This window comes from Aquarana catesbeiana, linkage group LG01 (assembly GCF_042186555.1).
Source record: "Aquarana catesbeiana isolate 2022-GZ linkage group LG01, ASM4218655v1, whole genome shotgun sequence".
In the NCBI taxonomy this organism is placed as follows: Eukaryota; Metazoa; Chordata; class Amphibia; order Anura; family Ranidae; genus Aquarana; species Aquarana catesbeiana.
Genome location: NC_133324.1, coordinates 675034487 through 675050390, shown reverse-complemented (window position 1 = coordinate 675050390; position 15904 = coordinate 675034487). Strand labels below are relative to the sequence as shown.

General features: G+C 39.1%; 1 protein-coding gene across 27 annotated transcripts in view; it reads right to left on the bottom strand.

Annotated features, from left to right (window-relative positions):
* Positions 1–15904, bottom strand: part of ANK2 (ankyrin 2) — a 793913-nt gene that overhangs the window by 10417 nt on the left and 767592 nt on the right. For 25 of the 27 annotated variants that reach the window (XM_073602841.1, XM_073602877.1, XM_073602815.1 and 22 more), the window contains 2 exons: positions 14422–14586; positions 8708–8884 (listed from right to left, as the gene is read on the bottom strand). In XM_073602841.1, coding sequence (XP_073458942.1) covers positions 8708–8884; positions 14422–14586 — 342 coding nt within the window. Of the gene's footprint in view, positions 1–2056; positions 2149–8707; positions 8885–14421; positions 14587–15904 lie in introns of all 27 variants that reach the window. The other 2 variants (XM_073602956.1, XM_073602948.1) reach the window with 2 other exon arrangements.

Here is a 15904-nt window from a genome sequence, read left to right as displayed (position 1 = left end):
ATAGGTAGGTGACAATCAGCGCAAACAATAATCAAATCACAAACGTTAATATGCAAGCTGAACACTAAAGGTAATCACATATGCCTAAATACATAAAATAAAAGTAAAAATAAGTGCAGCGCAATAGTTGAAACTAATAAATAATAGTGATTCCAAATGAATCCAAGTAAAATAAGTATCATATGTCCATAAATGAAATCCCAATGCATATAGAATTCCAATAGTATAATCGATCCTATATAACTTCATCCAAGAACACTGAGTGCGCTTACCAGATGCTGTGGACCTCTGCAAGCAGAGGTCAAACTCACATGTATCCCCATGGGGATGATGATGATTCCTGAAGGGTTAAATGAAACCTGGAGAATCAGCCATCCAAGGGGAATATATCAGCCGTCCAACAGGAAGATATCAGGGATGCAGGACCAGGTCAGCAGTAATGAGCATCAGATATAGGGGAAAACGACTCCAGTGTATAAATATAAAAAAATAAAAAGTGCAATCTAAGTGCACTCCGTTGATTAATAAGTTTACTGTGCTGCTGTCCATTCATTCATATAGCGCACCTGAGCGCTCGTTTTTAATTCATGTCAGTGACTGTTTCATTTAACCCTTCACAGACACCGCCGGGAATTATCATCATCCCCGTGGGGATACATGTGAGTTTGACCTCTGCTTGCAGAGGTCCACAGCATCTGGTAAGCGCACTCAGTGTTCTTTGGATGAAGTTATATAGGATCGATTATACTATTGGAATTCTACGCGCATTGGGATTTAATTTATGGACATATGATACTTATTTTACTTGGATTCATTTGGAATCACTATTATTAATTAGTTTCAACTATTGCGCTGCACTTATTTTTACTTTTATTCAGGTGAATATGATTGCTTGTTATTTTTTGTTCCCACACTTCTCTTTTAAGCACTACCTGATTCTGCTGCACGTGTCAGTAAAGTTACCAAAGCTGGCGGCAGGCATTTTTGAATCTGGCACAGGCCATTTTAAATGGCCATAACGCCGGAATACTGTTGGTAATGCTTTATTGAATTCCCTGTACATCTCTTCAGGGCTCCATCTGTGCACACATTAACTACCAAAAAACTGAAGCACTAAATCTCACTATCCCATATCAAGCATTGTGTAATATACAGTCAAATTTGTATTTTTAAGAGGGACAGCCTGCCTATTCATACACACTTCAGCCTAACAGAAAATAAAGCCCTGAAGTGCATACCAGCTCAGGGCTCCAGTGTTTTGTTAAGGTATAGTTGTAGTGCACCAGTCAACCCCATTCCATTTTGTTTGTGACTGAGTAATCAGGGAACTCCTTTTGTTTACCTATGTGTAATGCAGGAGGGGCATTCATAAATACATCCATTTTAGGCTCTTTGTCTCCTTCATACAGGGATGCCTAATGTATCAAATGTACTAAAGAAGTTCTTTAGATTAACTAATCACATTTAAGCAGATTTTGGTAAGTTAAGTAGACCTTTTGGCTTTAGCATAGCTGCATTGTTCCTTGGAAAGCACTAACTGAGTGGTGACTAATCCACTCATTGTGTAGTAATGTGTGGTATCTGTGCTTTCCCAGTATTCACAGCATACAAATGGCTAACATACTTTGACTCACGTTTTACATTATGGCATATAGTTATACACACAAACCAAAAATAAATTTAAAAATAAGTTAATGTTATTTCTTAGTTTAGTATAGTATTAAAAGCAATACACAACGTAATTTAATTCTGGTTTAGTTTTCTTCACAAGATTATGTTTAGTGTGTATGTTTATATAAAGCAAATATTTTTTTCTTAGAATGATGCTACATATTGTATGACAATTCAATTGTGTTCTTGCTGCATACAGCAGAGACAGCCACTAATGGCTCACAAGGTAACCTTATGGTGAAACTCAGTAAGTTAGTGATTGTTAGTTTTATGAATGATCGCCTCTCTTCCTGTCCATAGGATCTATTCCTAATGTTGAAAGCTTGCAAATGTTTTTGTTAGTTCCACTGCAGTCTATTAAGGTCGGTGCCATGCCAGCCCAAACCTTTTTATAACAGATCCATCCTCTTTGGTAATCTGTGTTTCCGTTAAATTGGGAAGGTGAACCCTTACATCTCCACCTGCATAGTTTAGCGCCTAGAAAAATAGACAGCACTGTAAGAATAGAAGAAGTCTCACAGCGGCATGATCAGTATGCTTTGAGTTCAGGCTATGGACAAACTTTTTATACACAGCTAGAAAATATTCACGAGAGTATTGTAACTCTGTGCAAACATGATCTATAAATATATGTGGGTAATATTATTATCTGAAAAAAAATGTTGGCTTTCATTCTTATACAAGTATGTTAAAGAATATCCAATACATATACCATATAATCAAAGTAAAGTTACAAAAATACAGCCTCTCATTTCCCTCAGAACTAAGGAGCTCACATTTGGGTGGCACAGTGGTGTAGTGGGTAGCACTCTCGCCTAGCAGTAACAAGGGTCACTGGTTCAAATCCCAACCACACCACAACACTACCTGCCTGGAGTTTGCATGTTCTCCCTGTGCCTGCGTGGGTTTCCTCCAGGTACTCCGGTTTCCTCCCACACTCCAAAGACATGCTGGTAGGGTAATTGGCTTCTGTACAAAAAATTGGCCCTAGTATATGTATGATTTGGGGACCTTGATTTGTGGGCTTCTTGAGGGTAGGGTGTGATGTATGTGTGGAGCGCTGCATAAAATTGATGGCACTATATGGGTACCTTAAATAAATAATAGTAATAGATGAACATCTTAATGAGACACAATGTATAGGGATAGGGACAATTGTAGACACTCACTCAGGTTGGACTGGTGTCTTTATTCAACCTTACTAACTATGTAACATTAGTTAAATTATAGTTTGACACCATTTCTCTTTATTTCGCAGTCGGAGATTTGTCAGTTGTCTGACACATGCATGGAATTCAAAGGGCACTTGGTAGTCAATATTTTTTCTTTTTTTTGTTTTAAGAAAACCTGTCATTGCTAAGCTTTGCTTCAGAAAATGCTAGTTGCCTGGCTGCCTTTGAACAAGTAAGCAGATACGAATTTCTGTGTTTTCTGTGTGTCTTAAAGTGGAACTTTAATTATAACAATAAAAAATTGCAAACAGGCAGGTAGGTGGCACTGTGCCAGATGGAGTGACATCTGTTAGGGAAAATGTCCCCTCATGGACTCCTTCAATGTCTTAGAGGTATCAGCTGTCCAGTTGGACACTGCAACTTCTGGTGACCTTTGACAGCCATCTTGTTGTGGGACCTTACAAATTAGGGTACCTGCATCATTTAGGTGTGCCTGGAGAAAGTGGTAGGTTGGAGACAAAGACCCTGCTTCTTAGGGAAAGTAAAAAGCGCACAGAAAGACTCCTGCTGAGCAGGGTCAGTACAAAGACAATTCCTGATTCCTGAACATTCCTGAACCAGGAACGTGGGGCTCTTCCTAGCAGCACTGTTGTGCCATCCCTGGTGATATTCTGGTGATGCCTGTCCCCATTGTACATTGAGATGCGCACGTGCAGCTCAGTGTACAGTTTCAGGAACTGCTAAGATGATTAACACCCCACACATGCAGGGAGTGATGCCATCTGAATGTTCCCCCTCCATGTACCTTTCTTAACACACCTGTGTTGCACCACAGCACTATCCACAGTAATTCAACACTGTGTGTTGTAGTGCACTGCATTGGTAAAAATAGTGCTTAGTCTAAGTAAATATAAATTATTGAAGTAATATTTTGTATTTTTATTTCAAAGTTGCTTCGGGTGCACTAGGATTTTTTTTTTTGCCACTCACCTTTCTGTTTTTAGCTGTTTTGTTTATAGATATTAGCTGCTCAAGCTAAAATTTACATGTATAACTGTATGAGTCAGAGGAGTTAATCGCCTCTCTCCCTCCCTCATAGATTGAGCAGTGACTCTTCTGCCTTCTCCTTCTTTTCTGATCATTAAATTATCCTCCTCATTCCCCCTCCCTGTCTTAGTTTTGACTGATTTCCCTCCCTTCCCCTTCTTGCCAGAGCATTGCCTGATCCCCCCCCCAACCACTTCCTGCCTTGACACTGACACTTATGCCTCCGCTTTCCCTCCTTGCCTGAGCAGTGACTTATTAAACTAAAACTGCAAAGGGCTGCCATAAATATTGTCTTATTTGCACACTGTTCTTTGAGAGACAATTTAGTATTTTCTCAATCCAACCGTTTACCTGCACTTCACAGCTGTGTTTATATCCACCCTCCCTTTGTGTTTGCTCAGATAACCAAAACATAATAGACAAATCTACTGCTGCATTTTTTTAGAAATTGCTAGCTGCTATGCTCTCATGTGCATCCTGTGGGTTTCACTAGTGAGTTGCTCAACTAAGGCAACCATGCAAGTTGGGACTTCTGACTCTACTGGTAGTATGCTTATTCTGGGTCAGTGATTTACCTAGTAGTAAACCCATAGAATAAATATGACAGGCAGAGAATTGGAAAAGTCAACACCCGAATTTCAGTAATGACAGGTTTCATTTTTAGAAATGTAGCTTATTGTATGATTTAACACACTACATTGCCTGCTTTCTCCTCCATATTCATTGGTGGTCAGGCTGACCTTAGAAAAGTGGAAAAGGCAAGCGACTGTCAGGACATGTTGCTATGGATTCATTCAGGCTTGAATACAATGATGTAACAATGACTCTGATGAGGCTGATGCAATGTATTATGAAGAGCTAAGATCACACAAAAAACATTTCATCTTAATCAATGTGTTTATTTTAGGTACTATGTTGATTTAGTTTTGAAAGCAGAAAGAAAAATAACAATTTTATTATTTATCAGCTAGACCAGTGGTCTCCAAACTGCAGCCCTTTGATTGCTCTTATCTGGCCCTTGGGACACTATTCCTCCCTCTGACATCAACAGTGGGGTATTATTTATTCCTCCCACTGATGCCAATGATGAAGTATAAATTCTTCCTCTGACACCAATGATGGGCTACTATTACTCTCACTTACACCAATGATGGGGCACTATCCCTTTCACTGACACCAACAATGACCTCCCACTGAGACCAATGATTGGGAACCTTCTCCACCTAACTACAGGGGTAAAATGTAACCTTTTACTCCCACTGGCCACCAAGCCTGAGTCATTATCTACCTCCATTGTCCACAGTCTGCCCCCCCAAAGTCTCAAGAACAGTAAACTGGCCTTTGTTAAGAAAGTCTGGAGCCCCCTGAGCTAGACTGAAACCTTTAATGAGCATATCACTGAGGCCAATGTTGACCTCCTAGTCACATGCTGATCCTCTGTCATGTGATAGATACAGCCAGACAGTAGCATATCCTTAGTAGGTACATGGTTACACAGGCCAAACAAAAGCGTACATACCAATTCTAGGACTAAGTGCCTTGAAAAAGTATTCAAGCCCCTTGAAATTTTCCACATTTTGTCATGTTACAACCAAAAACGTAAATGTATTTTATTGGGATTTTATGTGATATACCAACACAAAGTGTCACATAATTGTGAAGTGGAAGGAAAATGATAAATGGTTTTCAAAATGTCTTACAAATAAATATCTGAAAAGTGTGGCGTGCATTTGTATTCAACCCCCTTTACTCTGATACCCCGATACCCCTAACTAAAATCTAGTGGAACCAATTGCCTTCAGAAGTCACCTAATTAGTAAATAGAGTCCATCTGTGTGTAATTTAATCTCGGTATAAATACAGTTGTTTTGTTTGTTAGGGAACCTTAGGGAACAAACAGCCTCAAGGAACACACCAGACAGGTCAGGGATAAAGCTGAAGAGAAGTTTAAAGCAGTGTTAGGTTATAATAAAATATCCCAAGCTCTCACGGAGCACTGTTCAATCCATCATCCGAAAATGGAAAGGATATGGCACAACTGCAAACCTACCAAGACATGGCCTTCCACCTAAACTGACCGGCAAGGAGAGCATTAATCAGAGAAGCAGCCAAGAGGCCCATGGTAACTCTGGAGGAGCTGCAGAGATTCACAGCTCAGGTGGGAGAATCTGTCCACAGGACAACTATTAGTCATGCACTCCACAAATCTGGCCTTTATGGAAGAGTGGCAAGAAGAAAGCCATTGTTGAAAGAAAGCAATAAGAAGTTCCGTTCACAGTTTGCGAGAAGCCATGTGGATGACACAGCAAACATGTGGAAGAAGGTGCTCTGGTCAGATGAGACTACAATTGAACTTGAATTTTGTCCTGAAAGCAAAACGCTATGTGTGGCGGAATATTAATACTGCACATCACCCAGAACACACCGTCCCCACCGTGAAACATGGTGGTGGAAGGATCATGTTGTGGGGGTACTTTTCTTCAGCAGGGACAGGGAAGCTGGTCAGAGTTAATGGGAAGCTGAATGGAGCCAAATACAGGGCAATCTTAGAAGAAAACCTGTTAGGTCTGCAAAAGACTTGAGACTGGGGCGTAGGTTCATTTTCCAGCAGGACAACAACCCTAAACATACAGCCAGCTACATCGGAATAGTTTATATCAAAGTATATTCATGCGTTAGAATGGCCCAGTCAAAGTCCAGACCTAAATCCAATTGATAATCTGAGGCAAGACTTGAAAATTGCTGTTCACAGATCCTCTCCATCCAATCTGACAGAGCGTAAACTATTTTGCAAAAAAAAAGATTCACTCTCTAGATGTGCAAAGCTGGTAGAGACATACCCAAAAAGACTTGCAGCTGTAATTGCAGCGAAAGGTGGTTCTACAAAGTATTGACTCAGGGGGGCTGAATACAAATATACACCTCACTTTTCAGATATTTATTTGTAAAAAAAATTGAAAACCATTTATCATTTTCCTTCCACTTCACAATTATGTGTCACTTTGTTTTGGTCTAGCACATAAAATCCCAATAAAATACATTTACGTTTTTGGTTGTAACATGACAAAATGTGGAAAATTTCAGAAGTATAAATATATTTTCAAGGCACTATATATGTATCTACATAATGTGAGCATTTCCAGGGACTGCAATCTCCTTCAGAAAAGCAGCAGCCCTACCAATTTCAATCATACTACTACTAATGAGAGAGAGTGAGAGTCCACACTTGCTCCTCCATAGGACATAGACAGTTCTTCAGGTGCAGATGTGAAATGTCTGCTTTTCAAAGATCTACATTCATTAACTTTCTGTATATGTTCATATCAAATCTTGAGCACAGCAGTGATATTAACAGCATCCCTGTAGTACTATCATTTTGAAATATTATATTTTATTTGCCAGCCTAGACTGAGGGATATTTGCATTTGTCAATATATTTACAAAGAGTTCATCCCACTGGATGTTGTCAGCTTACTTAACAGATTGTATGTGAGGCTTCGCTTGACTTTTTAAATACCACAATTCTCTGCGCTGGTCTTTATAATGCTTAATTTAGAAGAGGTTCAATTTTAATGTAAATATCAGGGTTCATCTGGTAAAAAAGATGAATTTCAAAACTGCACAGTGATCTAGCATGTTTGTTTTAAACCTTACTGTCAATGAGAAACCCAGAGTGCAATAGACAACTTTGGTAGCTGAATGAGCAGAAGCTTTAAGGCCTAATGTACACGGGAAGCTGAGGCAACCTCTTCTGAACGATTTGTTTGACAGCCTAAAAATCCGACGTTTAAAAATGCCCCTTTAGTCACGTTTGCATGCCGCGCTTAGTCGCGTTTAGCCGTGTTCGCGTCTAGGAGAGTTTATTTAAGATAACATCATAAGACCCTCCCAAAGCACAAAAAACAGTATTATTTAACTATTTCAGCCATTCTGTGAGACCAGAGTGAGTAGCAGTAGCTGAGAAAGCAGTAGTGTACTTGTATCTACCTCAGTTTTGGTGGTTCTACTATGGATCCCATAATGAGCATGTGTGAGGAAATTAAAAAAGCCAGATATTAAATTTCATGCAACTATGTTTGATCAAGGCAGGGATCAAGCTCAATGGTGGGGTCATCAGGTTCAAATCTAACATACAGGTCAAATTCCAATTCTACTTTGGCTAACAGCAATGCTAGTGGTGTATTGGATTGGATCATGGGCTCATTGGGGTATATAATTGGTCTATGAAGCATTGCAAGCAATTACAAGTTTTTAAAAAAATTTTTTGTGGTTTTTCATCATTTGCTATCATTTTTAATTTGTGTAATATAAAAAAAATAGGGCACCTTTAAAAACGCTTCTAAACGAAAACGCAGCTAAATGCCGCTACCGCGTTTAGACGCATTTGGCATCTGAAACATCGGAAACTTCGGCGTCTAATTTTTTTCCCTTCAAAGAAAAGCCTCTAAACGCAACTGCCTAAAAACGACATTAAACGCACCTGTGTACATGTACACATAAGATAACAATGGATGAGTTCAGGACAGCTGAAAAAGGCATCCAACTGCCTCTGAATGTTCGTTTACCAACAGCAGTGTACATGAGGCCTTAGGATATGTACTACTTGGAGTTCAGTTTCTAACAGTCAAGCACATGCTGCAAACATACAAGTATGGAATGCAGTATGGTAGTTGTAGAAAAAACAATGCTCTACTCAGAAGCAGCTAATCAGACGTTGCTATGATATTAGAGATAAGAAAAGTAATAAGGTGGCTGAAGAAGTAGAAAAGCATGACTATGTTCTACTTACAGTAGAAACTACTTAACTACCATAATACCTGTTCAAAATCATCTTTGGCTGATGGCAGATCTGTTGCTAAACTAAGGTCTCCAAGATACTTTTCTGTCCTTTCTCCATGGACCATGGTGGTCTTCACAACCTTGCTGACCTTACGTCCTTCCACTGGTTCCATTTCGAATACTGATGATGAAACTCGGGGTTCAGAGAATGAAATCTGGTGACACAATTTATTTTAACCTTTAGATCAATTTATTTACTGCCTTGTGCATTTTATTGCCGGACAAAACTGTATATGCCATTAGTCTTCTGTCTCTGTAGAAAAAAGTCCTCATAATGTTATCCTGCACATAGGAGGCTTCAGATGATTAACTCCTGTTTATGTGGGCAGTGGTGGTGGGGGATAGCAATAGAAGTATCCCTATACATAGTGATTTGATGGAAAATGGTTCACGAAGCATAATCATTATGAAACTATCAACTTTAGATATCTGCCCAAATTATGAAGGATTTAATTTGCTATACATACAAGAGTGCTCTATTATGACCCAGATTTGAATTGGAGAGTGGATAATAGAAGCACAGAATGATGCCGTTATTGTACAACTATATTTTTGTATATTTATATACATCAAAGAGCAAAAATATAAAGCCTAATTTTAACACAGAAACACACTAATTTCAATAATAACCAGCATTGCCACTACAGGAACAGAGTCCACCCCCTCCTCCTTTGATCAAAGCAGAAGCAGGCAGCAAAGAATGTAATGCATTACCCCAATAAAACAAGTGCAAAGAACACAATGATTTTGATTCATTTTGTACTTTTTTCAAGCTTTATACTTCCTCAAAGTGTGTATTTGGGTCTTTAGGATTTGTTTTCTGCATTAGTAAACATATGGTATGAACTACCAGGAAATGTAGTGACAAAATCAACAGTAGCACAATTAAAGATGGTTGAGTAAGCACAGATGTACTCATACTCAAAAACAATAAATAATAAATAAAAAATAGGCACACTAGTAGGACCACTTGATCTTTATCTGCTTTTAGTATTCTATTTCATCTGTTTCATAGCTGAACTAACAGCTTAAAGCAGTATTAAACTCAAAAGCAATTTTTTTTTGCATTCATTGCAGCTTACCAATTCTTAGATGTGATGGCTGCATTAGTTTTCTTGTTTAGGCTTTCTTTATTCTATTTTCATCTGGTGATCCTGCCAGTAGTTCTGTATTTTTTTTTTTTTAAAGAACAAGCTCTCCTCCAGATGTATCAGTTTACAGGGATGAGACAAACTGTTTACCACTGACAGGGGTGCTTACACTGATCAGCTTTTATTTATACATGTAAAACCTTTATCCCAAAAGGAAAAAAAACGTTTGCTTTAACTGATTCTAAAGTGTGAGCTGGAGCTTGGCTTCAATTTATTAGTGTATTTACATCTACCAGTACATTTAACACTACCCTCTCCCCAGACTAACAAGTCTACTGTCTGCTGTGCCCCCTGTACTCATTCATCCAGAGTGGAGGCACTCTAATACACCAGATCACCAGGTGAAAACAGAGGGGGAAAAGCCAATAAAAACTCAACATCTATTGACTGGTAAGCTGCAATATATTACATTTTTTGTTTTGGGTTTAATACCACCTTTAGTCAGATTCCCCCTTCAAATGAGTTTTAATGGTCAACTAAGGCCTACCATAGTTGGAATAGTTTGAGCACCCTGACTTTATTACCAGAAGCTAAAAATCTAATAAAACTAGCTGTTACATAGTGCTATGGACTGTATGTTAAAATGACAACGGAAGAAGATTAGCCGTAGTCATGTAATTCTGCTTTATTTCAAACAGATCATATTTATTTAGCAATCACAATCTTCAGAAATTAAAACCTCATGAATTTCCAGTGCATTATTTTATTTTTCATTTATTATAAAGGAATTCCAAATAATGGTAGGGTATTTTAATAAATGTTCAAATATTTAATATGGGTTACCATTAAACATTAATAATATATTAACACTTTCTTTTATAGGGGTATCTGGCTAGCAAATCAGATGCTTCTATTTATGTTACGAATGCTTTATACCACTAATCTTGGTTTTCCATCCATAAGCATTTAAAAGAAACCTATGCATTGAGAATTACATAGGCTACTTCTGACTGTTTGCTCTGAAAATGCTAGCTGCTTAGCTCTAATTATGACCTTCATACTCTGTGCAAGGTCAAATATGCAAATCAAGAGTTCAAGTGACTCAAATAAATGAACACCCAATAAGAGGACAGTATGCGACCGGTCTAAACTACGTGGCATGTTCACCAATGCCAGGAGCCTGGCGGACAAGATATGTGAACTAGAGATACTGTTGAATGAGGAGGATTTAGATTTTGTGGGAATTGCAGATACTTGGTTCAACAGCTCTCATGATTGGCTAGCAACTATTCAAGGGTATTCCCTTCCCTTTATCTCAGGGATAGAGATGGTAAAAAGGGGGGAGGGGTATGCCTATATATCAAGAATAATGTACAAGTAAATGTGAGAGATGACATCAATAAGGGAGCTAGGGAGGAGGTGGAATCCTTATGGGTAGAGCTACAAAGGGATGAAGCTATGGGGAAAATACTGGGAGTTTGCTACAGGCCCCCTAACCTGAGGGAGGAGGGGGAGACGGGCTTCCAATCACAATCTGGATTAGCAGCAAGGATGGGAAGTGTCATCATAATGGGGGATTTTAATTATCCAGACATAGACTGGGCGGAGGGAACCACACATTTGTCTAAGGCAAGCCAGTTCCTAAATGTCTTGCAGGACAATTTCATGGGTCAGATGGTAGACGCACCAACTAGAAACAAGGCGTTACTAGATCTACTGATTACCATCAATACAGACCTAATCACAGATGTGGAAATATGGGACAATTTAGGAAACACGGTGGAGAGATGGGTTTGCTTAAAGAGCATATTAAATAAGGGCATTAGCCAGTGCATCCCACTGGGAAATACATTTAAAAGAGCAAACAAAAGTCCTGGATGGCTTAACTCTAATATAAAAATGCATATAAAAGCAAAGGAGAAGGTCTTCAAAAAATACAAGGCTGAGGGATCATCAACCGCATTCAGACTTTACAAAGAATGCAAGATATGTAAGGCTGCAATTAGGGTGGCTAAGATAGAACACGAAAGACACATAGCGGAGGAGAGCAAAAAAAATCCCCAAAAACTCTAATGATACAAAAAAGTAAGAAAGGGGGGACAGACCATATTGGTCCCATAAAGAATGGGAAAGGATATCTGGTTACAAAGGATGGGGAGATGGCGAAGGTATTGAATTTATTCTTCTCCTCAGTCTTCACAAGGGAATCGGGGGGGCTTCCAAAATTGCAGTGTTTGTCCTCATGACACATCATAGGAAGCACCCTCATGGCTAACAGAGGACAGAATTAGAAAAAGACTTGGGAAACTTAACATTAATAAATCACCGGGACCAGATGGTTTGCACCCGAGGGTACTTAGGGAACTTAGTCAAGTAATTGCCAGACCATTGTTCCTAATTTTTACTGACAGTCTACTGACTGGAATGGTACCAGCTGATTGGAGAAAAGCCAATGAAAAGCCAATGTAGCACCAATATTTAAAAAGGGCCAAAATACATCCCTGGGAATTACAGACCAGTTAGCCTAACATCAATAGTATGCAAGCTCTTGGAGGGAGTGATAAGGGACTATATACAAGATTTTAGTAATGAAAACGGTATCATTAGCAGTAATCAGCATGGATTCATGAAGAATCGTTCTTGCCAAACCAATCTATTAGCCTTCTATGAGGAGGTGAGTTGCCATCTAGATAAAGGAAAGACCGTAGATGTGGTGTATCTGGATTTTGCAAAAGCATTTGACACAGTTCCCCATAAATGTTTACTGTACAAAGTAAGGTCCGTTGGCATGGACCATAGGGTGAGTACACGGATTGAAAACTGGTTACAAGGGTGAGTTCAGAGGGTGGTGATAAATGGGGAATACTCAAAATTGTCAGGGGTGGGAAATGGGGACCCCCAGGGTTCTATGCTGGGACCAATCCTGTTTAATTTGTTCATTAGCGACCTGGAGGATGGGGTAAACAGCTCAATCTCAGTATTTGTGGGTGACACTAAGCTAAGCAGGGCAATAACTTCTCCGCAGGATGTGGAAACCTTGCAAGAAGATCTGAACAAATTAATGGGGGGGGGGGGCAACTACATGGCAAATGAGCTTTAATGTAGAAAACTGTAAAATAATGCATTTGGGTGGCAAATATATGAATGCAATCTACTCACTAGGAGGGTACCTCTGGGGGAATCAAGGATGGAAAGGGACCTGGGGGTCCTAGTGGATGATAGGCTCAGCAATAGCATGCAATGCCAAGCTGCTGCTAACACAGCAAACAGATTATTGGCATGCATTAAAAAGGGGAATAACTCCAGAGATAAAGTGATAATTCTCCCACTCTAGAAGATTTTGGTCCGGCCTCACCTGGAGTATGCTGTCCAGTTCTGTGCACCAGTCCTCAGGAAGGATGTACTGGAAATGGAGCGAGTACAAAGAAGGGCAACAAAGCTAATAAAGGGTCTGGAGGATCTTAGTTATGAAGAAAGGTTGCGAGCACTGAACTTATTCTCTCTGGAGAAGAGGCGCTTGACAGGGGATATGATTTTTATTTACAAATACCATACTGGTGACCCCACAATAGGGATAAAACTTTTTTGCGGGAGGGAGTTTAATAAGACACGTGGCCACTCACTAAAATTAGAAAAAAAGAGGTTTAACCTTAAACTGCGTAGAGGGTTCTTTATTGTAAGAGCGGCAAGGATGTTGAATTCCCTTCCATAGGCGGTGGTTTCAGCGGGGGCATCGATAGTTTCAAAAAACGCTAGATAAGCACCTGAACGACTGCAACATACAGGGATATACAATGTAATACTGACATATAATCACACACATAGGTTGGACTTGATGGACTTGTGTCTTTTTTCAACCTCACCTACTATGTAACCATGTAAAACAGAAAATCAGCAGGATAGACAGAGGTTAAAAATATAAAAGCAGCTCTGGCTCCAATACTCATCCCATCTCTAACGCTGTACCTGCAGAAATGCCATTCCTTTGTCTTCTAAGTTGAATAAATCATTCAACCTGGAAGACTGTGGACATCCTTTGGTGCCATAAGTGTAGTTGCGGTGCCCTGCAGTACCACGTCGTCATCATAATACTCTCTCCATCACCGAGGAGAACTCACTGCCAAGAGAAGACTTGAAGAGTAATAGGACCCTTTGTATCATGTGACTGTCCTGAAGATTTTTGGAAAAGGTAACAAAGAGAAAAAAAAGCAGGGGCCTTTAGGGGGAGAAGAGAGAGCACTGGGAATCAAGAGATGGGAGCTCAGAGTTGGGCTTTAGATGTATCTTTTATTTTGTAACATATACTGCATATTGTACCTTTGGACAAATGTATTGACATGTAATTTGTAGAGATATTTTAGGTGTTTTTAAGTAAAGCAACATAAAACTACTGCTTGTTAAATAGCAGTTCTCTGATGTCTATATGTTAATGCATTGTTAGCTGCTGAAAGATGTATAGAAGCAAATAACGGAGTTGATAATGGGACCTTTTATAAGAAATCATGCAATGTTTTATTAATTATCACTAACAAAATGTAAAGCATAACTTTAATGAAACATGTAATTCTGTAGTCTTGTTAACTGTATTTTTCTGGACTTACCTGAGAATGTTCGCTGTCACTCTTGAGTACAGTTCGTTTAACAACCTTTGAGACAGAATCTCCTTCTTCAACTGTCACTGGCTCATGAGCTGCCCCCTGTGCCACCACTTCTTCTTTCTCTGTGCCATCAGGTAAAACAAATCTTCTAATAATTTTCCGAGTCACCTGTACAGGAAAAAAGGGAACCATGTTTTGCAATTGTGAAAAGTTAAACATATGCATTTTTGCTCAAGTTATAACGTAGAAAATGGATCTAGTGCCTCCAGGGCCTTCCAATCACTGACTCTGAACAAGTATGCAGATAAGGAGTTCTGACTTAATTTTGACTTTCCCGGTGTGTATATTTATTCCAGGTCAGTGTCTCAAAGTATTGAAGCAAGAGACATCCAGGCAACTAGGATTTTCCAAAAGTCAGCAATAGTGGCATCCATATTTTTTTAGTACAAGTTTTGTTAACTTGGAGTAGAAAAAACAAATTTAATGGTAAGTAATTAATAAAAACTTTTATCTTTGCCATAGATAAACTAGTGTTTAACTGGCATTCAATCAAGTGTAAAAGTACTATAATAATTACAGATTTGGTGGAAGATGATATTAGAGTATTCCTTAACCCTGTAAAGTATACAGTATAGTTTTAATTTTTTTCCTGTGCCCAACATTCTTACTTTTTAGTTGCATTGAGTTCAGATAAGTGTTTCCCTATACTTTCGGTCAGGGCGCGTACCCTAAGCACAGCAGAGTTTTAAATCTTCTGTACTACATATCCCATGATTCTTTGTGCGTTTCCCAGCACTTAGCCAAACACAGCACCCATACTGCTCTTGCGTCAGCCAAACACAGCATCAGAGCGCAGTACGGGTAGCAGCCTGTGGTACTCATCTCTTGGCCAAACAGCACCAGAGTGCTAGTGGCCCCTACAGTGCATATGTCTCCGGAGTAGCAGCATATGTAGGTTCAATCCTATTCTGTAAAGATTGCACACTATAGGGAACAAGTAAACATGTACAGTGGATATAAAAAGTCTACACACCCCTGTTAAAATGTCAGGTTTTTGTGATGTAAAAAAATGAGACAAAGATAAATCATTGCAGAACTTTTTCCACCTTTAATTTGACCTATAAACTGAAATCTTTTAGGGGTGTGTAGACTTTTTATAGCCACTGTAGATACACGGCATGCAGCTACATTTATTCTTTTGGTTTTTTCATGACGTGTTTATTAACACTTTATTAACCTAGTTAAAAACAAACCTTAACACCTAAGACTAGTTTTGCAGCTTTAGCATGTGTTAGTAAATTTGTGTATGACATTGCAGCTACAGCAAGGAAATCATTGTTTATTTCCTGGTATCTTCAGCTCCCTCTAGTGTCATAATGTATTATTTTCCTGAAATACCTTCAATCAAAAAACTACTACACTAGAGGGTGCTAAGGAAATAAATGTATTGGGCAAATTACAGTGAAGATTTGTGTCAGCTGTGCAA